General features: G+C 39.0%; 1 protein-coding gene across 5 annotated transcripts; it reads right to left on the minus strand.

The window, feature by feature from the left end:
- Positions 1-41: 41 nt before the first annotated feature.
- Positions 42-20,096, minus strand: LOC112565411 (protein regulator of cytokinesis 1-like). 5 transcript variants are annotated; one of them, XM_025240855.1, is made up of 13 exons: positions 19,972-20,096; positions 17,234-17,492; positions 16,449-16,682; positions 15,767-15,937; positions 15,052-15,349; positions 13,876-14,012; positions 12,409-12,507; positions 10,913-11,059; positions 9,727-9,849; positions 9,426-9,467; positions 6,973-7,068; positions 5,852-6,004; positions 42-3,236 (listed from the first exon to the last, which is right to left on the minus strand). In XM_025240855.1, exons 1-13 carry the CDS (start codon positions 19,983-19,985, stop codon positions 3,231-3,233), a joined length of 1,779 nt encoding a protein of 592 aa, XP_025096640.1. In that variant the 5' UTR covers positions 19,986-20,096; the 3' UTR covers positions 42-3,230. The 5 variants fall into 5 exon arrangements, with proteins under 5 accessions (XP_025096640.1, XP_025096638.1, XP_025096639.1 ...); XM_025240853.1 differs by having other exon boundaries at positions 42-3,240; XM_025240854.1 differs by having other exon boundaries at positions 5,786-6,004.
- Between the last annotated feature and the right edge of the window lie 1,785 nt (positions 20,097-21,881).

The raw sequence follows: 21,881 nt of genomic DNA on the forward strand, positions 1-21,881 counted from the left end.
GTACAATGCCATCTTGTTCACATAGATACAGACACTCAGGAAAACTTGCAACATGAGAGCATTCCCTCTTTAATGCTTCTCCATCCTTCACTAAGCAAGGCCAGAATCCAAGAGATTTTAAAAAATAGGTTAGGGCTTAAGAAAACTGTACATATACAGAGGAATACACTGCAACTTCAAAACTTTTGCGATAATGACATGAAAATTGATGCTAAAACTACTGTGGTTAACATTCTAGTATAAACAGAATTTACAATAACTGGCACATTTTGAACAGTGAAGAGAGCAGTATTTATGTTAGAGAGATAAATATTGTATACAGCATTCTGAACAGTGAAAAGAGCAGTATGAGGTGTGTACATGTGTGTGTTAGAGAGATGAATAGTGTATACAACATTTTGAACAGTGAAAAGAAGAGTATGCAAGTGTGTATGCAATGGTAAGAGAAGGTAAACATAAAACATTTTTAACAGTGAAAAGAGCAGCATAAGAAGTATGTTTATAAGAGATAAATATTGTACAAAACAGTATAGTTCTGCTGTAGGTGGCATTCCTGCCTATGGAGAGAACCTGAGAACAAATGCCTCAAAACATTGCATTGTACAGTAATATACAACCACAGACAAACGGGGAATAGTGAACATTGTCAGAAACAGTTACAAAGAAAAGTCAACCATTTATCACAAAGTCTGTTGATTCAACTCCTGTATAAGCGTTTGTGAACAACTTTTATCTGAAACATTATGAGACTATACTTCTTGCTGTCAAATCAGGAAAATACAGGCTTTTTTAAAATTGGAGCATGGGATTCTTTCCTTATGGCTGTGGTTTCTTCTAGAGCTAAATGTGAAATGCTATTACATACATCTCTATTTCATTGGCATAAGATTGTGAAAAACACATTGCAAGATTCATCGCGCTACTAAAAAAGAAACAAAACTGCAATGAAAGATGTTATTTGTCAAGATAATGGTCTGCCATAAAATGTGCATCATTCAAAAGAACTCAACCACAAACACATACCATGTAACCAAATTTAGTGAGGGGCTGTTTGAAACGTCCAGGAAATGTACTAGTATGCGTTGTTTTGACTGTTGTATCTCACAAATAAAGCTGAGCAGTGGTTATGCATGTTTGTGGTGTGTGTGGTGGTTGATTATGCACAAATATGCTGTTTGTCTGCTCCCAGCCAAATTTGGCAGGAATATTTGCTTTATGGCTGGCTAATGGGCTATGTGTTTAGTTGGCATAAGTTGCCCTGGAGCATGTTTTTGTGTGTGTGTGTGTTCTGTTACCAGTAGGTCCAGACGAAGCAATAATGCACAGGTAAACTATTCAGAACAAATATGGACAATGTTCTAATTTGAGATGTACCAATGGAAGAGAGGATGAACCAGCAAGTTACAGAGAAAATAAAAGAACAAAAATTAGGAGGGGGTGAGTAAGCAAGACAGTCATAGAGAGGAAGGATAGAGAGGTAGAAAGAAAAAGAAAAGAGAGCTAGATGTGTGCAGTGAATAGCACCAGAATTCTTTTCTTTTCGCTTAAAATTGTGTCCTTGTTACTGAACATAAGCAAGCTGGACAATATTGTTGCAGCTGAAAGAGTAAGCAGCAGAAATTAAGCCTGGTGTCTCATTGCATGGGCTAATGTTAGTGAATGTTGTGTATGTGTAAACAGTTAAAATCAACATTTAACACTTGTTGGTACCTCTTGGTTCACTTAAATCACAAAGTTTTGCTTGGAAAGGTACTCAAAGATAAGCTCCTAGCAATTTTTTTTATCTATTTACTCTATGTAGCCATAACTTTTCTCTCCAGCTCTTGTTAGAAAACTAAGCATCAATTTTGAGTCTTCTCAGACAGAAGCAGATTCATCTGAGTATTATTATTGTTTCATTATTTTTGTTCGATGGTGTATTACACGGCAATGTAGAACATTTGTGCAAACATGTGCACATCTGGGACATTTTGTGTGCTGGCAGCAAGATACATGGCCACTGACCTCAAATCTGGTGTCAGCTACTTTCTCACTAATCTGAGCTTTTTGCTTGCTTTGTAATGTGACCAGCAAAATTGTCCCAGACTCTACACTCTTCCACAACACATTGCATCCTTGTATGCTACAGGACATATTACAGACAACAGATGTGGAAATCTACTAGTGGCAACTAGTCTGCTGCTGAAAGTGTGACAATAGACATAGTACATGAACTAATACAGGTTTGCAATGTCACCAAAATAGGTTGATCAAGTCTTAGCAGCAATGGCTAAATGGCCATCACAAATGTCTACAGCAAGAAATGCAGAAATATAAATATATTCAAATGATGCGATAGCATGACATGATCCGTAATTAACTGCACTGACAATTTAATATATTTTATACAGCATTTAGGGGCTTATCTAACATGTAGCCTTTGTACAGGGAATGAACACTTTTACTTAGACTGGGCAAAATAACCATTTGTTAAGCTGATAATATGAAGCAAGATCTATTAGACAAGGAACTATCATTCTACATTCTCTCCTGTTGACCACCAGCATGAAGCATCTCGTAAAATGTAATCTGCAACAATACTGAGACAGGTCTACCAGTGGTTCATTTTGATGTGGAATTACACAAAAAGATGACACAAGTAAAATTGAAAGATTATGTCTGTTTTGTAAAACATTAAAGAATTTAAAACATATTAAAGTACTGCTTGTTGATGAGAAGATTGTTTCTGGTGTGGCCTTTTACCCATAATTATTTAACATTCTACATCTACCCATCTTTTTTTTGGGTCACACACCCTTTTTCACAAAGATTTGCTGAAAGAATACACAGTAAAGGGATCCACAAAGGACTTTAGCGGCAAAACATGGCCTCAAAACACAATGCATATTGTAGCCACAGAGTCCATGTCACCTTCGTGTGTATCGATAATTAAGGCTGGTGTCAGATTTGTGTCTTCACCTGACAACCGCAAAGTTGACTCAATGTGGCAGATCACTTTCAACAGATCTTTGTGATTTTATTTATGATATGATCCATGTCGGTCTGCATAATCCATGTCTTGTCTACTGTACAGGCTGTCCTGATTTCCTACCACTCCTGCTTCATCCTCATCGGATGACAGATAGTGTTACTTCATTTTCTGCCATTCCCATCTTCTCACCATCGCTTTAAGGGACTGCAACCAATGGATGGTGCTACACTGCTTCGGCAATTTGGTCTTGCAGTTTGACTCAAGCCTTTCTGAAAGGAAACAAAATATCTTAGTTTAGGGTTGTTTTCCTGGAACGGGACAATGTGTAATACTTTTATGAAACTCTAAAGCCAAAACCCATGAGATGTCTGGAGTTTAAAAAAAACTGAAGTTTAGAGTGGGCTTCATATTATAGCCCTCTTCAAACAGTTCCAAACTACTGACTACTTAAATGGTTCCTGACCCCAACCTACTTAAACACATTTATAGTGTAATATGTGCCATCTTCAGCAATCAAAGATAGCATGCAACAGGTATATATCCACCATATAAACAATCAAAGAAAGCAGGAATACACACATTCATCAAATCAGCAATCAAAGAAAGCAGGCCAAACATACAAATCTGCCATATCAATAATCAAAGAAAGCAGGCAACAGGTACACATCCGCCATATCAACAATCAAATAAAGCAGGCAAAAGGTACACATCCACAATATCAACTATCAAATAAAGCAGGCAAAAGGTACATACAGTCTTCCCTCGCTACTTCGCGGTTCATCTATCGCGGATTCACTACTTTGCGTTTTTTTTTGAGTGAAGTATCGATCGACACTTCCGTGCTGGGAATTATCGTTCTACAAAATACCATAGATATTTCAACAGGAAAAAGATGAAAAATTTAGCTATATTTGTATTTCTATTAAAATACCATGTTTATTTTGTTGATAGAAAGAAAGAAATAATTGTGTATGAGAAATCCATTGCTATGCGTAAGCGACGAGCCATGATTGGTATCTCGCATCTCGCAGCCAGTTCGCATCAGTTTTTTGGGTTTCTCTGAGTACAGTTATAATTTTTTTACACTAATTTGTTATTGTACTGTATTAATACCATGATTAATATATTACGTTACACTCACATGATATTGTTTTACATGTACATATTATTATTGCATGTATGTCCCTATTTCGCGCAAATTCGTTTATCGTGGCTGATCATAGCACCTATCCCCCGCGATAAACGAGGGAACACTGTATCCACCATATTCAATAAATTTTGCTCGAAATCTAATCTGTCATGCCTTTCTTACAGTTTTGAAAATGATTGAAATTCATGTGTATCTGGGCATCAGGATGTGTAAAAACTATGTAACTAATGGGTTAAGTGTATAGCTGGCAGTTAGAAGCAAGGCTGGGTGTAAAGAGAAGTTTGAAATGAAAAAAATTTTGATATTCAGTCATACAAAAATAATAAAAGTGGTTGCAGTACAAAGCTGGGACAGCAGATGAATAACTGGATCCATTGTACCTTACAGAAGAGACGTGTTTATTCTTCTGATTTACAGACAACAGAACAACTTGAGCCTGGCAGCTAGTGAAGTGAATAATGTTTAGGGCTGAACTGGTGCCCATGTTGCACAATGGTGAACTGTCTAAACCCTTTATACTAGTTTTGTACAGCATCACAAATGAGCATTTTAGCCAATGACTTAAAACGGATATGGATTCAGGGAATGGCATGATACCACATCGTCATCTAAAGTCCAAATATGAATGAAAGTGGATTTAAACAGGCTTGCATAAGGAGGATTTGTGGTCATGTTTTGTCGACAGCATATGGAAAATCATCATCCTTCATTCCTTGAGTGGGACCGGCTGACCACCTGTTAATCTGGCCGAGCAGCCAATCAGTACCAGTTGTTGGTTGTGAGGGAGGGGAGGAACAAGGTAATCTTTTTAGTGTCAAAACCAAAGATAAATGCGACTTGTTAAATCTACTAAAGAAATGAAATACTGTTAAATACTCTTTTGAAATACTCTTTTTGTCTTTCAGAAAAGAGAACTATTGAAAACCTTTAGTTAAAAGAATTGTGACAACTCAGTGCAGCACACCTTGTATCACCAGGCATCCTCACGCGAACACTAATACCAAAGCGTATCAACTTTGCTGATACTTATCAAAAGAGGGTGTGGCCGCAGATACATCTGGGTCAGCGCGGCTTCACTTTTCCACCTAAGTGGTCACTCTTGCTATCCTTTTTGGTCCAATTTTGTTCTAAAACTTGATGCAAAACATTAACATGCAATAGCAAAGCATGGTGCCCATGAAAGGCTGACCAAGCACAGAACTTGACATTGTTGATGTGAAACTGCACAGCAAAGACCACAACTTCAAGCACACCTCTCTCCTGTTATAACAGCCAACATGCAAGACAGTAGAAGGCAAACTAGTCAGATGATCTGTGGCAAGAACTAGAAAGATTACATGCAGCAGAGGTCATTATTTCATGCACACTTTCTCTTTCTTGTTATCACAGAACCAGAGTACAAGATAAAACACTTGACATGATTTGTGCAGCATTTGTAAAATGCCAGTGCAAGTGTTGAAGTCACAATGAAAACCAGCACATGCATGCATACACACAGGTTAAGTGGAAATGAGAAAAATATCAAAACTCAGGGAGGGAGAACGGCGATAGAAGTGTCTCAAAGGAGGAAAGTTCTGAGGAATGATTATCTGTGGTGGTCAGAGAACGATGGAAGTGAAGTGGAAATGGGGAAAAAAAAAAACTTTTTTAAAAAAGATACACACTGCAAAATCTTGGTAGGATCCTGTGGTTGCAAGTGAGATGTTGCCGGCAGATGCTCCACTGCTTACCGTGGTCTGGGAAAACAGGTCACCTTGACCAGCATTCACATGCTGATCATTCTTGGCGGTTGCTCCAACTTTTCCGCGTTGTATGCTCTCTTGAAGAACTTTGCGCGCCCGTCGGAGAGAACGACGACGCATAGTGTGATTCATGTTGGGTGTCTGAAAAGAAAGAAATTGATCGTGGACTTAAGTGTTCAATAAGGAAAGTCTAGTGACATTCTAAGCATTTTACCTTGAAACTAATACACACTTTTACATTTTGTGATGACCATATGCTATAAAAGTCTGATAGACTGCATACTATATCTAGGTGTCAAGCTATATGTTCAGATATCAGAGATGTTCAATCTATAGTTGTTATTTTGCCAACTTAAAATTTTGTGACTCTCATACACTAGTGGAGTCTTATGGATTGTGTACTACGTCACTGTGAAAATATATAGGTCACAGTTCTAGCTTGCCAACTGTGCCTCTTGGCCCCAGTTATTACAGAAGTCATTTCTACTGAATAGTCATCAAACCTATCTCATCTTTGCCACACATAAAATTTGTCCATGCTTGTTCTAGATGACCTGTGATGGTTGATGGTTACAAATTTTACATGCGGATCATACATACCTCTTGCCAAAATTGTCTTATGAAATAGTGGCAAAATAAAGCCTTGACTATATTCCCAACATTGGTTGTAGAAACTATTTATAAAGGTTCCTACAACCTTCACAAATTATCCACAAAATTTTAGATGAAGTTTAAAAAATGTATCAATGATAAAAGGACAGACATTTTGCAAATCAATTGGTCAGAACTACATTTTGTGATCAAATACAGTGTGCAGTTGAAAGATTTAATCCATGACTGTTGATCAATAAACATTTAACAGGGTTAACACAAGTCTGACCACAATGAAAATAAAGACCTTCAAAGAACCTGAAAGACTGTTCTAAGGACCATTCGAGGACATTTGCATAATGTGCATACCAAACTATTTACGTCATATTTCATTTATTACAGACTAAAGAAGGAAGATATAACTTGGAGCACAATTTATGTTTACTGTTGAAACCTGCAAGCTGCAATGCACTAAAACATAAGTGTTTTCACATGCATGCACCTAAGCAATTGCTCACCTTGGATGATAAGGTAACCCTGGAATATGGTGAAGGAAACACAGAACTGTGCTGTATGCGGCTAACTGAAGCTGGTGTTCTAGGGGTTTCATTCAACTTTGATGGAGACAGCACATGCAAACAAAATGGTTAGTAAAAAAATTAGAGCTCATAAAAAAGATTAAACAAAAATGAGCAACAAATCATGCTTTTTCTGTAGCCATTTTTAGCTTTTCAGCACAGGTCATTGCCATCTTTGCAATATTGTAAATGTTCCAACCACTCATAGATAGGCTTGCATTGACTGTTATGCCTTGATTGGCTAGTTAAAGACCATGTACTCGCCGCTACCGCCGTTTTTCCATCTGCCAGCAAGGGGAAGCAGTCGATCCAGACATCCATCACTATCACCATTTTTGCACTAGAATCCTAGCCAAGGAAAAATGGCCGCACTGCCTTGAGGGAAAGATAAGGGCTAAGGGAGTAAAGCCCTACAGAAAATCTTGATGCTAACATGGATCAGGGGGCGAAAACTTTCCAAGATGAGAGTACTGGCCATGGCCCAGCATCTACGTGTTCACGACCAGGTCTACAAAGGTTCACTTGGAGAGGAGTTGGGGTACCCAGTGTATAATGCTCAATGTAAGGACCATGGATATACACCACAAAAGAGACAATATGCCGGATCAGTCAAGGCCCGCATCAACGACAACCATGCTCCCTATCAGCAGCTCAGAGTGGGGTCAGCAAGAAGTATAGAAGTGTGTCAAAACAGAGACCAAGCTGAGAGGGAACATTCATAGGCATGTGGAATACATGCACGTTACACCAGTGCGACAAAGTTCAACAGCTTATCCACGAGCTTAAAACGGTACTACTGGGACGTTATGGGACCGGTGGAGGTCAGATGGACAGGATTTGGGGAAACAACAATGGACGACAGCCACAAACTGTGGTACAGTGGAGAGGATGCCAGACATGAGTACGGCGTGGGATTTTTCGTGCACAAGCAGGGGATGTCATCAGCTGTATACCCATAACCAGCAGGCTGACCTCCATACTCAGCTAAGCCACAAAATATCACCATTGTCCAAGTATACGCTCCAACCTCCACTCACAGAGACCACGAAGCGGAGTTTTATCAAAAACTTAATAAGGTTGTGAAGGCAGTACCTAAAAAGGACATTTTCGTTGTACTACTGGATTGCCAAGGCACCTAGGAGGGTAGTGGACACCACTGTGGTCAGATGAAGAACTGACTTACAAAGGTCAAAGACTGGACTGGTCGTCCTGTATAGGAGCTGCTATCACCCACAATAGGCAAGAGTGGCAGGCCCTGTAAGCTGCTGCGTCTATCCATGTCATCCCCCCAACAAGTGCTGGTCAAGTGACAACTGACTTTCTGATGCCATGAGAGTAGCCCACCCCTTTGACACATCTCAGTGAAGGGAGATTAGGTTTGCTTGAGAATTACCTGCTCTTGTAGCAAGTTGATCATCTCATTTTGCTACGTCTATTGCAACACAGCAGACTCAAAAATCCACAAATATGTTTACACTTAATGATTACTAATCAACCACAAATCCATTTGTATAATATAGAAGCTGTGATGATTTACACACCAATAAAACTCTTAAAACCCTTAATTATTTGCACATGCTCATAGCCTGCTATAGTTTTAAAAACATATGGACCATAAATTGGTACACTGTCAGAGTAATTTCAAATTTTCTACATTCAGTGTTTCCATGTTTGAACAAACTTTCCAAATACAGTAAAACCTCAATTTTGTAGATCCTTGATGCAATGATTTCTTCAATATAACATTCATTTTTTGGAGGTCCTGGCAAAAGCCCCACATACCCAATGCTTTTCAACCTTCGATCATACATTCCGTGAATTCTTGTTTTCTTCTGTATTTTTCCTTGGATTTAACGTTTTCACTAAGAAAATGCCCCAACACTGCTCACGGCTGCATTTTATTATAGTATGCTGTGCATGTACCGGCACTCCATACAGCGAATGTGTTTTCATCCTGCCAGCCATTGTTCCACTTTTACAACATAATATATTTAGACAGGATTGTAATTTGTGGTACCTATCGTACTTTCTCCATGTTTGAATGTAATCTGAAGCAAATAAAAGTGTTTTCTTGATGTAACGTTTTCCTCGATTTAATATTTATTTTTGGCGGTCCCTTGAGAAACATAAAATTGAGGTTTTACTGTACCTGTCTACTGCAAGAACACAAACAGCGATGGGCCATACCACAGTATGTACACCTCCAACAAATCATGCGTATTGTGAAAACATGGCAAACTGTGATTTCTTTCCAAATGCAGTTAAGAGCTAATATGAGGTGCAGCCAAAGTTGAGCTCTAAATCAAGTAGTCAATGCCTAGTTGAAATGAGGCAGCTACATCATCAGACAAAATAGGAGACTGTAAAAAAGTTTGAATGATTTTAGTGGGTACCTTCAGCTTTACCTGAACTTGAACTGACACTGAACTATCAGCCTAGAATAACAAAAGAAAGAATATAAACATGTGCTTATATGCATAAATGTTAATTAGTAGCAAAAAAAAAAAAAAAAAAAAAAAAAAATAAAATAAAAAAAAGCCAGGAAAAATCTTGAGTAAAGTATAAATAAACTTTTCTAGCTTGCAGAATAATTGGCGAAACTAAAAGATCCCAACAGTAAAATTATTTTAAATGACTGCAGACACTATAATGCTTCAAGTACAAGGTAAGTGCAAGTCATATGCAATCTTCTACCTTGCGAGCCTTCAGTGGTGTTCTGCCAGGAGTGTTGACAATTCGCCGCTTTGCAGGTGTGTTAGAGGTTGGCTTGCTGCCAAAAATCATTTCTTCTTCCATTTGTTTGGCTTTACTTTTGAGCTAGAAAAAAATTACGAAAAAGGAAGGAATATAGTTATCCTATTAGGGCACCAAAGACTAGAAATTGCTCACATCAGTAGCAAATAGTTATGAGTGAAATCACAAGAGATATTTAAATAAAACTTTTTTCATTATCTGAATGAAAAATACTTGTTTTTAAAAACGACACCAAAAGTCAAAACTAGATGCTATCTGAGACTGCAACAAGGACTAGACAATGTAAACACAGTACAAGACAGTATAGAGATCCTGGACACAAGATACCAGTGAATACTGTATAATGTCATAAGAAATCCTGGACACTTTGTGAGGATAGTTTACCATATATTATGTCATAAGAGATCCTGGATACCACACGAGCCCATAAGAGAACAGTAGATACTATGTGATGAGATCCTGGACACCAAGTACACAAAAGTGGACACAATGTGAGGAGAGAATGGGGCACCCCAGGGTGCAAGAGTAAAGCATGGGTGCCATAAGAGACCACTGGACACAATGTGAAAAAAGAACAGGTACTATAAAAGATCACTGGATACATAAGGACATGAAGCCGCTTAACACAAACATCAGAACATGAGACTACTTGACATAATGAATATGTGGACGGTAAGAGACTACTGGACAATGTGAGGACCTACAAGACTAATGGATGCAATGTAAGGAAATAGACGTATCACCAGTCAGATATAATGTGGACAGATTGGAGAAACATAACAGACCACTGGACACAATATTAGATCATAACAGCTCAACACAATCTAGTATCATAGAAGTTTATTAAACAAAGAGAAAGAACATCATAGACAATAGTACAATGGTACAGAAACAAGAACATATAAAATTAACCAGAACAAGAGGCCAGCATGAAGTGGTTCAGGGCTATCCTGTATGGTTCACTTTCTACTCCATTATGCAGTGATCTTATCAGATACAAATTAACCACCTCACTATGTGACCTCACTATATCATCTACGAAGTAAAGCATATTAACTACCACACTCATCAGCTACAAAGCATATTAACCACCTAACTATTGTACCTCACTTTAGCATATACAAACCCTTGCTTGTTTTTCCTGTTCTTTCTGTTCATGAAAGCTGTTCCACTGCTTTTCCACATATTCCGCAAAAAGAACACCCTCAATGAGAAACTTCTTCTCATTCTGCTTTTCCCAAGCATCAATTTTTTCTTTTGTATCTTCTTCAATCTGGAAAATGAGAACAGAGATCTGGAAAACATGTGTCTTCCACAGGATTGTTATCTTTCTGCCTGCACTGTTGCATTCATCTTTTAGCTTACTCGGGCATGTTTCTTAATGTGTTCCTGCCTGCTGTGACTATACATCACCCAGCGTTTTATGCATACTTCTCTCACATTTACTACTTTATATACACATGCTCGAAGAAAATGTATAGTTGTGCAAAAAAAAAGAAAGCCATATGTTCCCTCATAGTCCTTATTATTTAACATTTTCATCAAGTTAAAATTTTGAGAATCAGGATCACAGGGTTCCCAGGGACAGGGATGGTGCCAAGTAAGGACCTTATAAGGACCTTTCGTGCATTCGTAAGGACCTAAGTGACAGTCATCAATGCTTAAGTTTTTCTCTTGTATGGTCGGAAAAATGTATTATTTATGAATCTGTGGTCTTCTCTATGTTCTCAAATACATGTATTTCTAGTAATAAATAATCAAAGAGTTAATTTTGATGCCTGTCTGCCATATTTAGATTAGATAACTTAAAAAGTGTCCTTAGCGCGCTGATAACATACACCATTAATGTTCCAAGTTTTCTAGAAATCTAAGTAATAATAATTGCAAAACCTGAAAGCCATTCTTTGGTGTAATACAAAAGTCAGTTCATGTCTCTCTCTCGCACACACACTCTAATGGGAAGAGAGAAATAGAGTTATGCACAGTAGTACTAGAAGATCAAGGTTCAAGAAAGAGTAAGTTTCTAAAGACCTTTTGAAAAAAGAGCGTTTTTTTGCGAATATGGAAGGGCAACTAGTGTTGTACAGATGTGTAGACCAAACATTTTCTTGTGACTACAAGGAATGCCAGGGCTTGGAGGATCAGATGAGGAATGAAACGAGTGTGATCCTAATGCTAAACCAAAGATGGAATGAGTCGAGACTGTCAAGCATTACAGCCCATTTATTTTTGTTAACCTTGTCGTCGGTATTTTGCGCCAAAGTCGACTCCGAAAATAAATTTGTGGTAATATTTTATCGATATAAGGACTTGTAAGGGTCACAGAGAAAATGTAAGGACCTGTGTGAGAATTTGTAAGGACCGCATGGCAAATATAAGGACTTATAAGGCCTTACGGCGAAAATTCAATATGTAAGGACTTATAAGGACCTTGTAAGGACCTGGGAACCCTGGGATCATCTTATGTTGTAGGTTTATCGGCATATATATATATATCTGAATATAGGAAACACCAACTAAGAGATGTTGCTGTACAATCAAAAGTTACGTATTACCATCAGGCGCTCTGAAAGATTTATCATACACACTCTAAATTCTAAAATAACTGCATAAAATACAAACCCGTGGAAGTTCCTTCATCAGCTTCTTCCTAGCTTTTTCTTCTCGTAGCAGTTTCCCTCCCCTGTCATTGAAGAAACGATTAGGGTCACTGGCCTTTTTCTGCAAAGATAAAACATTAACCCCTGACCCAATGGTGTTACCCACACCTTTCATAAATTCTCAGTCTTTAGCTATACCATGCAGGTAGTTATATCAATAATAAATGCATGATTTAATGATGTATGATCATAAAGTAGCTAGCTCTCAGTGCTTGAGACAAGAATGAGAGATGGACAACATACAAAGAACAGGATTTAGCATACCAGGGACCGTGTCTGTTAGACTTCAATCTTTTCTGTCTTTCATGACGTGACCTGTTATTTCTAAGTTCTTAGGTGTCTCACTCTGATGTCATACAAGACCAATAGAAGATGGAACTGGGTGGGGGGGGGGGGGGGCGCATTGGTGTTTTACGCCGTGCCAGCAACTGAGGCTATATTACGGCAAGCAGCCAGCCCTGTAAACAGATGTCACGTGCAGAGAAAGAACAGAGTGCCCGAGACGAGAAATGAACTCTGGGCAGCCAACCTTCACTGTATTGGTGACAGGCGCTAACAGCGCTAACCGTTGCACCACCGGGCCGCTCGATGGAACTGGGTAACAAAAAGGAAGGATTGAGAGTTTCCTGAATCTGCAGAGGGAGACAAGCAGGTGGACTAGTCAACAAATGAAAAAAAAAAAAAATGTTAGAAGATGGATTAGCATTATGCAGACTGTTGTTAAAAGTAATGCTCAAGGAATTTTTAGTGCACGTTTAAAGGATTTGATAGTGGGTAGATAGCAGATATGGAAGGGGAGATAGTTCCACTGTTTTGCTGCATAGTAATTAAAATCCTGTGACTATATTTTGTTGTTCTGGTGGCAGGGATAGTTAGCATACGGTCATCAGATGAAGTACAGAATTGTCTGGCTGGGATGTAGGTGAAAATAAGTTCAGAGAAATAGTCAGGGCAGGAGCCTGCAAAGAAATTAAAACACAGAACAGAAATGTACTGGATGAAAGAACAGTTGGGTAGCCAGTACAAAAAATGAAGGAGAGGAGTGACATAGTCCCGTTTCATAGCTCTCAGTACCAGATGTGTAGGAAAGTTCTGTACTTTCTGGAGTTTATAAATACACCACCTTGACATCATGACTGCACTACCAGGGAGCTAGATACAATAAAAATGGAGACAACGGCTTTAATTTTCATGAGGCAGGAAAAGCAGTTACAAAGACTGCACCAGTTTTCACTGAATTTTCTTCTGAAGGCAACAGTATTAATAAGGGTTAATTTTCAAACTAGACAGAATGAAGGCAGATCTACTAAAGGAATCTGAGCACATTCTCTTGTACGACTGGCTGTCCATGGACAAAATTTCTTGGACTTCTTTTGGAAAACAAATTATGGTGACAAGAGAAAAGTGAAAGGCAAAAAACAGCAAATACCTCAAATTCTAGCATTTCTTCCCACAGCCTTTCTCGCTTGGCGATCAGCTCCAGAATATCCTTGTGCATTTCAAAATAAGATCTCATTTTTTCTAGTTCTTGCTCATGTACTTCCAGCAGTTCCTCTGTATAATTCTCTGCAAGTTTAACAACAGAAACAGCCACATTTAATAAAGTTCTCTTCAAGTATACAATATTAACCACAAGTTTTGGAGCAAGTGGATTTCTCTAAACTTTAAAGTATATTTCCATTCCTAAAACCTAATCTCCCACCAACTCACCCAAGGAAAGAAAAAAAGAAAATTAGCCTTATAAGAAGTTTAAAACTAATGCTGGCTGTACTTTATGTCAGTTTTTCAGAAAAAGCTGCCTGTTCTCTTTCCATTCTTCCCAATTTAAGGATGATTTCCATCCCTATATATATAGTTTATGTGACTAACAATCATCTGGAAACAGATCATTTAGTTGTATAAATATGTAGCCACCATTTCCAGCAAGCTCAACATCAAAAAGTTTTCTATTATTATGTTTAAGATCTGGCAAAAGAATTAAAGAAGCAAGTTCTAGTTGGGTTTTTTTTTCCCCCCAAAGGAAAGCTGCATTCTGCTCAGAACTTCTTAGGTTCTCCTGGCAGGAGCAAGGCACTCTAAAGATTCCTTTTATAACACTATGGACAAACTCAGAATCACAACTAGTTTTCCAAAAATGTATTGCAAATAGGTCTCACCATTCTAAACCCCTGATTGTCAAAATGCATTTAATCAAAGCCTAGGCAAGAAATCCACTGTTGTCCTCAAAAAGATGCCTGCTCACCGTGGAATCAGCGGCAATGAGAAACACGAGTTAGCAAAGAAGGAATCACTATGGAACAGCCCCATACTAATCTGTCTTTTCTGAAGGTCAAAACCCCCATCCAACATAAATGAAACAAAACTTTGTGAGCAAGAATTTTGGTCAATTTAAGTTTCAGGTCTTATTTAAAGCTACAAAAAATGCCTTTAGACAGACAGGATGTTCTTGCAGTCTGGCAGGTCTATTTTAGTTGTTTATTAACAAATGTTCATGAAGTGTGATCAAATTTATATTTTTCACACACAAACACAAAAAAATTATGGGGTACTCCAACATTAAACTATCATTTTTTAAAGAAAGGGAAGAATAATAATCTCTACTGACCTTCTAAGTAAGGGAGGAAGGTATCCCTTTGCTCTTTACTGAAGTAACAACGTTTCCACCAGTCCACCAGCTCACGACGCATCCCCTCCACAAAATGCTGAAGATTGTCATACTTGAGTTGCTCACAACGTAGGATCTCTTCACGTAAGCTAGCAGCCACACTGTTTTTATGACCTGGGTGTTTGGACTCAAACTCAGCTCTCTCTGACTGAGGGATGCCCAGTCTTTCCCAGAGAGCCCGCACCCGTGTCCACAAGTCTTGCACTGTCTGATGTAGCTCTCGATTCTTCTTTTCAAGCTGTTAACATGAATATCTCTAACTATACTAATTATACACTTTAATACACGTACATAAATTCTACCTGTAATTACATTTATCTTTCTTAACTGCAAATCCACTTTCAATTGCTTTCAAGACTTTCAAGCCCCATTAAGAGGCAGGATACACTAGTCAACACTGAAATTATTACTGGTAGCCTCATCCTTATGTTGGACTATTTCATTGCCTATACTATACATGACTTTCAACTTGATTGCCATTCTTCTCCACTTAAAGCCATAGTGGCCACCTTTCTGTGACTTTACCGTGACAGAGAGCAGCCAATGGTACCCTTTGTGAAACTACCAATCTATTTGACTTTACTGGCCTCACATTACGGATTTTTTCCCAACCCCAGATGCCAAGACTGGGGATGATGACATAACAACAGATTACCTCCTGCAACAGTGTAGCCAGGGAACGCATGTTGTCTGTAGATAGCTGAAACATTTCGTCATCTTCACATATGAGGTCTCGTTCGAAAGATGTCTCTGGGTCATGGTCCATCTCATTGCAAAGGTCAACTATCCTTTTCTTGATACAGACAAACTCCCCGTGGCGTTTCTCCTGGTGAAATTAATTAGTTATTATTAATCATAAGGCAGTCTGCAGTGCTTATTTATAAGACTTCAACAGATGTCAGCCAAAAATCAAGTAAACAAATAATATATAAAATCTTAAAAGATAGCAAAAAAGATGCACAGTGTGCCTTGTGGGATAATGTAAGCTCTTGTAAAAGTAGCATTACATGCAACATGAAAGTCTTGTTTAGTAGAATTTATTATTGTTGATCAGCGCAGAGAGTGTCACCTGATTTGGTTGTAATGCTATGCAATAAATGTGCTCTATAATTATTACTATTGATGGTGATGTTTGGTCCCTTTCCCCCATCTTTACCACAGATGGTACTTATTAAAACCTCAATGTGCTTGAAACAGAGTGGGAAAAAGAAGTATTACTGTAGAAGTGCAAACTCAAAAAAATTACACAAAAATTTAACTTATTTTTTTTAACAGATCACCTACTAGCTTTCTGGTGGACATTGTGAAGGAAATAGTCAAAAAATGATTCAACTGACCCTCTCAGCCTCCAGACTCTTGACATGGGTCTCCAACTCCTGCAACTGGTGACGTGATGGCACCACACCTGAAGGGATGTAATAAGGAGCAGAGCACAGCATCTCACACAGTCGCTGGTCTTCCTCGTGCAGCTTTTTTAATGTCCTCATGCGTTCCTGCTTTTCCCGATTCAATGTTTCTAAACGGCACCGCAGCTCTTTTTCACGTTGAACCATGGACACATTTTCAAGGACCTAGTACAAGACAAATACTGACATAAGCAAATTTTTTTACTGTTTATATCTAGGGAAATTGCTATACCTGGCCAGGATTATAGAACCTATGTTACTGAGTAAATGATCTCATGAAGCAAAGCAACTTTAGTCTTCAATAGTTTCAGGAAAGTCATTAACTCTTTTTAGATTTCTTTTAGCTGTGTGCAGAGGGCACTTGACTTTGGAGCAGACTGGCTAAGGCCTTAGACCAGCAACTCCCCCTCCCCCATCCCACTTCCCAACCCAGCAGATCAAATAAAATAAAAAGGTGACAGGAGAGGGCTGGGCTCTAGATGTGATGAAACTTACAGGTTACTGCCCAAATCCTTTTGTTTTAGCATTTCCACACTAGTCACAAAAGTTTAGTAAGAGATGTGCTGACAATAGAAGGCAAGACAGAAAAAAGGTCACAAAAATCATACTATAATTTTTTTTAAATGTACTTTCCCTTTATGCCTGATTTCATGTTAAGAAAAAGAGAAAAACATTGTACAGGTAAATGACTCACATGTGTTTTGCAAAATACTTACTTTAGGAAGAGGTAAGGAGAGCTCCAGGCAAAGCTGAGACAAATCATCAACATAGTGCTGGATGTTGAGTGCCATCTGATCTCGCAGCTGCTCCTCCTCACTGACCATTTCTTTCATCAGGTTACACAGATGCATGGACACTGTACTGGCCCTGTTGCCCACTTGTGTCTCATCTATACCGATTTCTTGCCAGATAAGGTACAGCTTGTCCAGCGAAATGTCCAGTTTGCTGGTCACTTCATCTTTTATTTGTTTCTTGCTGAAGAAGTAGACAGAATCTTTTACTCATATGTGTATACAGCTGATGTGCAAGAAGGTATCTGTGTAAATAATTACTCTAATAGTAAGCACAAATCTACAGTTCAGGATCTGGGTGAAAACCAAGACTGACAGTGCTATTTTATCTTGATGCTAAGAGATTAAATGTGTGTTAGAAATAAAATAAAATTTAGACATTATTGCTAAAATCAACCCATACAGTACCTTATACAGTATAGATGTGAGTTAACTAATATGAAAAACAGACAATTCCCAGTTGTCAGAACTTTTGTATGCAGTAAATAACTCGGCAGGTATGAGTTGACTGCTAACTCCTATAAATCTGTAAATATCCTTGTTAAGTTAATATCTACCACTCTCTTACTGGTATCTTTGATGTCATAAAGATGGCAAATCATATTACTGCAGAAACCCTACACATCCTTGCTAATCCAGCTTTCAGCTACAATCTTTTGGCAATAAAAGTACCACTTGCATGTAGAAATGGGAGAAATATGAGAGTGCCTTCAACATCATCAGTAGGAAACAAAAGGACTCCTAGAATAATTTATTAATTTTTCGTTCTCAGTATTGGTGGTGTGTGTATGTTCTGGTGTAAACTGGACAAATTTGTTCTGGACTTGTGCCTTATACAATATTGCTTGATTGATAATCTCTTACAATTTGCAATCCCCAGATGCTGATTACTGGGATTTTAAAACTGACTTAAGAAGGCTGCTGGTTTAGGGACTTTCTTGAACCATCCCATCATTGTTTCATATTAGTTATTGGTCTCATCTGGCATGCTCAATAATAATAACAACAGCAATAAAAAAAATCAACACAGAGAGAGCAGGTAGATCTAACTGGGCCTCTCAGGTTAGAATTTTACTGTGTCCCCATGGCTTCGGGTATGTACAGGAATTTTCCCTTATTCGTTACCACAGTAAAAGAAAGATTCAAGCATTGTCATAAAAAATGTCACAATTCAGCATCTACTTCTGATTATTGTGACTATCACCCAGACCTAACCTGAACAACATACATAAACCAGGTATCACAACACGAACACTGGGATCACTCGTTTTTACCAAACCAGGGGGGTGGGGGTGGATTGGTGTTTTATGCAATGCCAGCCAGCAACTATGGCTACATCACCTTAAGGAAGCCAGCCTGTAAACAGATGCCACATGCAGAGAAAGAATAGCGTGCCCGTAACAAGAGTTGAACCCAGGACAGCCAACCTTCACTGTATTGGTGACAGGCGCTAACTGTTGCGCCACACCAAACCCTAGTGTGATAGTCAATATGTAGAAGACCTGTGCCATTAATCTTTTGCTAATATGTCCTAAATATACAGCCCTACGTAGTAGATATAAAGGCAGTCCTCAACTTACAGCGCTGTTCCTTTCCTATGTCGCGTCGTAAACCGATTTTCGCTGTAAGTTGGAACATATGTATATACTGTACGTAAATAACATACTGTAAGCACTTATCCTATCCTAACGCAGTAATTATCAAAAAACACATATAAAATACATTTAATTCTTCCGCTGCACACACCAACCACAAAGTTCGCGTTACGACGTTTATGATGCAAAACCACTTAAGTTGAAACAAGGCTTTATACAGTAAATGGGAGATGTGCTGTAACCATGAAACATCGTAACTCGGGGCTGACTTAGCCCGAGGACCACCTGTATCCTACTATTTGATCACACATTCCCTTTCCCCTCTAAGGTTCATCTTTTGTGTAAGAACCTTAAGAGAAAGATATATAATAGTTACTAATGTTGCCTAATACATAACAGAATGTCTGAAAATGAGGAAACCAAGACAGTGTACATATAATCGCGAAATGTCATTGTATTGTTTATTATTAAGTTGAAGCTTCAAAGACAATGGAAATGTTGATCTTGTACAGCCACCCACTGTTAACATGCATGTAACCATCAGTCTGTGATGTTGATGGCCTCTAAAAAAAAGAGATCAAACCAACGACACAAGATTCTTCCATGTGACAGGTTTTAGCCACTGCACCAACAACTGCTCAAAATTTTAGTCATCAGACCAACAGATTATTAAACTTTGTTTGGCTTAGCTGTTTATTTTTTTATACATTAGTCTTCTTCATGTCTGGTCTTATTATCCCGGAAGAACTATTCAGCCACCTAATCGAGTTCGGCTCTATCCCGATTAGGTCTCCTTTTCAAATAGTAAAATAAGTACCTCATTTGTTTTCATACAAACAGCACTCATTTATCGAGATCTTAACAAAAGCGGCCATGACTTATTCTTAATCAACATAAAATCCTACACGACTTGGAGTAATCCGTTTACAGCTAGCTAGAGTCGCTGATGCTAATGTTCGTCATTGACTGTTGCTACGAATGCGAATGTGATAGGATTACTATTAGCGACAAACATTATAAACAGATGCCCACAACATTATATTACGTAAGGTAGGAAGACCATCTCACCTTTTAGAAGCCATTTCTCTGCAGGACTGTATATGCTAAATTAGTATCCTTTCATAGTCTTACATATCGTCTACAGCCTTTACACCACATCAGACTTCCGCCGCCATTTGAACTGCGCGCTGACAACAGCCCTCTGATTGGACGGTTCAAAAACTCCCGTCATGCCTTCCGCTGCCGCTGGGGGAACGACAGGGGTGGGATGTTGTTGTTGTTGATTTTGGAGGGAAAGTGCTTCCACCCCACGGCAATTTCGCACTGTTGGGGGTGGGGATCTTTAGGGGGTGGGGTGTGGGTGTAGGGAGGGGTCGCTGTTCTTGTGACGGCGCAGGTGTTGTTTATTTTGTCTCTGATTGGGTTTGCCGAGTCTGTTTTGGTGGAGTACTGCGCCTGCCCTCGATTTTTTTTTTTTGCTTTACCACTTGCTGCTTTTCCTTAACCACATGCACGCACTTTGGTACATATTTACCTTCTACTCTCATTTGATATCTTACCTTATGTTTACTACTAATTATTATTATAGTACTTAACTATAGTTGATTCTTTCCCTGTAAAGGGCGAGGGCTAAATGTAAGAAAACATTTTACCTCTCGTTAATAAAGATAATTGTGATTGTTTGTGCACTAGCTGTGCCTATAGGAGTCTGGTCCGTCGTGGTGGTGTACTATGGTTTTAATTTTTACTCTTTAGTCTGGATTTTAGACGGTTGGTTCCTCTTTCCTGTGGGTATATATATAATAATTATTTAGTTGTTATCTAGTTATCATCTAATTAATTTGTCTTAGATCAGTCTATACAAAAAATATATTAAAAAAGCGGCTTCGGATAAGTTCGTGCCGAAATGTTCGGGTCCGGTGCAGGAGTGAAAAGAAAAAGTTGTGTTGTCCGAAACTACAAAGTACGGAAAGTGCCGAAAAGGGCCGGGAAACTGTTCAGCTTTCATCGGAATTGAATATCGGAAATGAAACAATGCGTGGCATTGTTGGGAAGAAAGAAGAACTCTGCAAGATCGTAATTTCATCAGATTCATTGAACGGGACGAGTGTGCGCAAGACAACAAAGGGTTCAAAATTTGACGACCTGGGATAGAACTTTATTCAAAATGGTTCAAGCAAAAACGCGCCGAGGGATGTCCGCGCTGCCTCTGACCCCATCAGTAGATGTTTATATATGCTCCAGCACGCTCAGGTGCAGTCCTGACCCTGCTTGCATGCACCCCGTGATCATTATAGCAGTTGGTATAGTAGTATGTACAAGAATATATTTGCTTACCCTTATGTACATCGATCAGTATTTGTACTAGGAGGAATATATAATAGGGAAGTGTATAGGCCAGACCTGGGCAAACGCCGGCCCGCGGGCTCCTGTCTCTGACCGGCCCGCCCGCTGGCCCGCCCGCAAGTATATACTGTATACTACATATACAGTATTGGGTAACACTGAGTTAACTATATTAGTCCGGCCCTCTAGGACCATCTCAGTTTCTCATGCGGCCCCTTGGGAAAATTAATTGCCCACTCCTGGTATAGGCCCTAAGACAGAACCATGGACATTCGGCGCAAAAGAACATGCCGGATGAGTTGAGACTGCTTCAGCAACGACTGTGTACCCCAAAGCATGCTCCAGGATGGGAACAGCGAAAACTTTGCTACTGAAATCAAAGCAGATATTAAGCTGAGAGAAGGAACGTCCATTGGTATGTCCGCACATTAGTACGTGAGCAACAAAGTGAATCGACTCACCCATGAGCTACAACGGCACTGGTGGGACTGTGGGACTGGCTGAGGTCAGATGGCCAGGATTTGAGGAGACAACAACACACAGAGGCCGTAAACCCTGGTACAGTGTGGAAGACGCCAGACATGAGCATGGCGTGCACGTCCTCGTACATAGGGAGGAGGTCAGAGCCGTCT

This window comes from Pomacea canaliculata, linkage group LG5, assembly GCF_003073045.1.
Source record: "Pomacea canaliculata isolate SZHN2017 linkage group LG5, ASM307304v1, whole genome shotgun sequence".
In the NCBI taxonomy this organism is placed as follows: Eukaryota; Metazoa; Mollusca; class Gastropoda; order Architaenioglossa; family Ampullariidae; genus Pomacea; species Pomacea canaliculata.

What these genes read in the sequence shown, in the direction of transcription:
- LOC112565411 (XM_025240851.1), bottom strand. An exon ending in TGGCTACACTGTTGCAGGAG is followed by an intron (nt 15,350 to 15,766) that starts GTAATCTGTTGT and finishes TCATGTTAACAG; the next exon opens with CTTGAAAAGAAGAATCGAGA. An exon ending in AAGTTCAGGTAAAGCTGAAG is followed by an intron (nt 7,069 to 9,425) that starts GTACCCACTAAA and finishes TCTCCATCAAAG; the next exon opens with TTGAATGAAACCCCTAGAAC.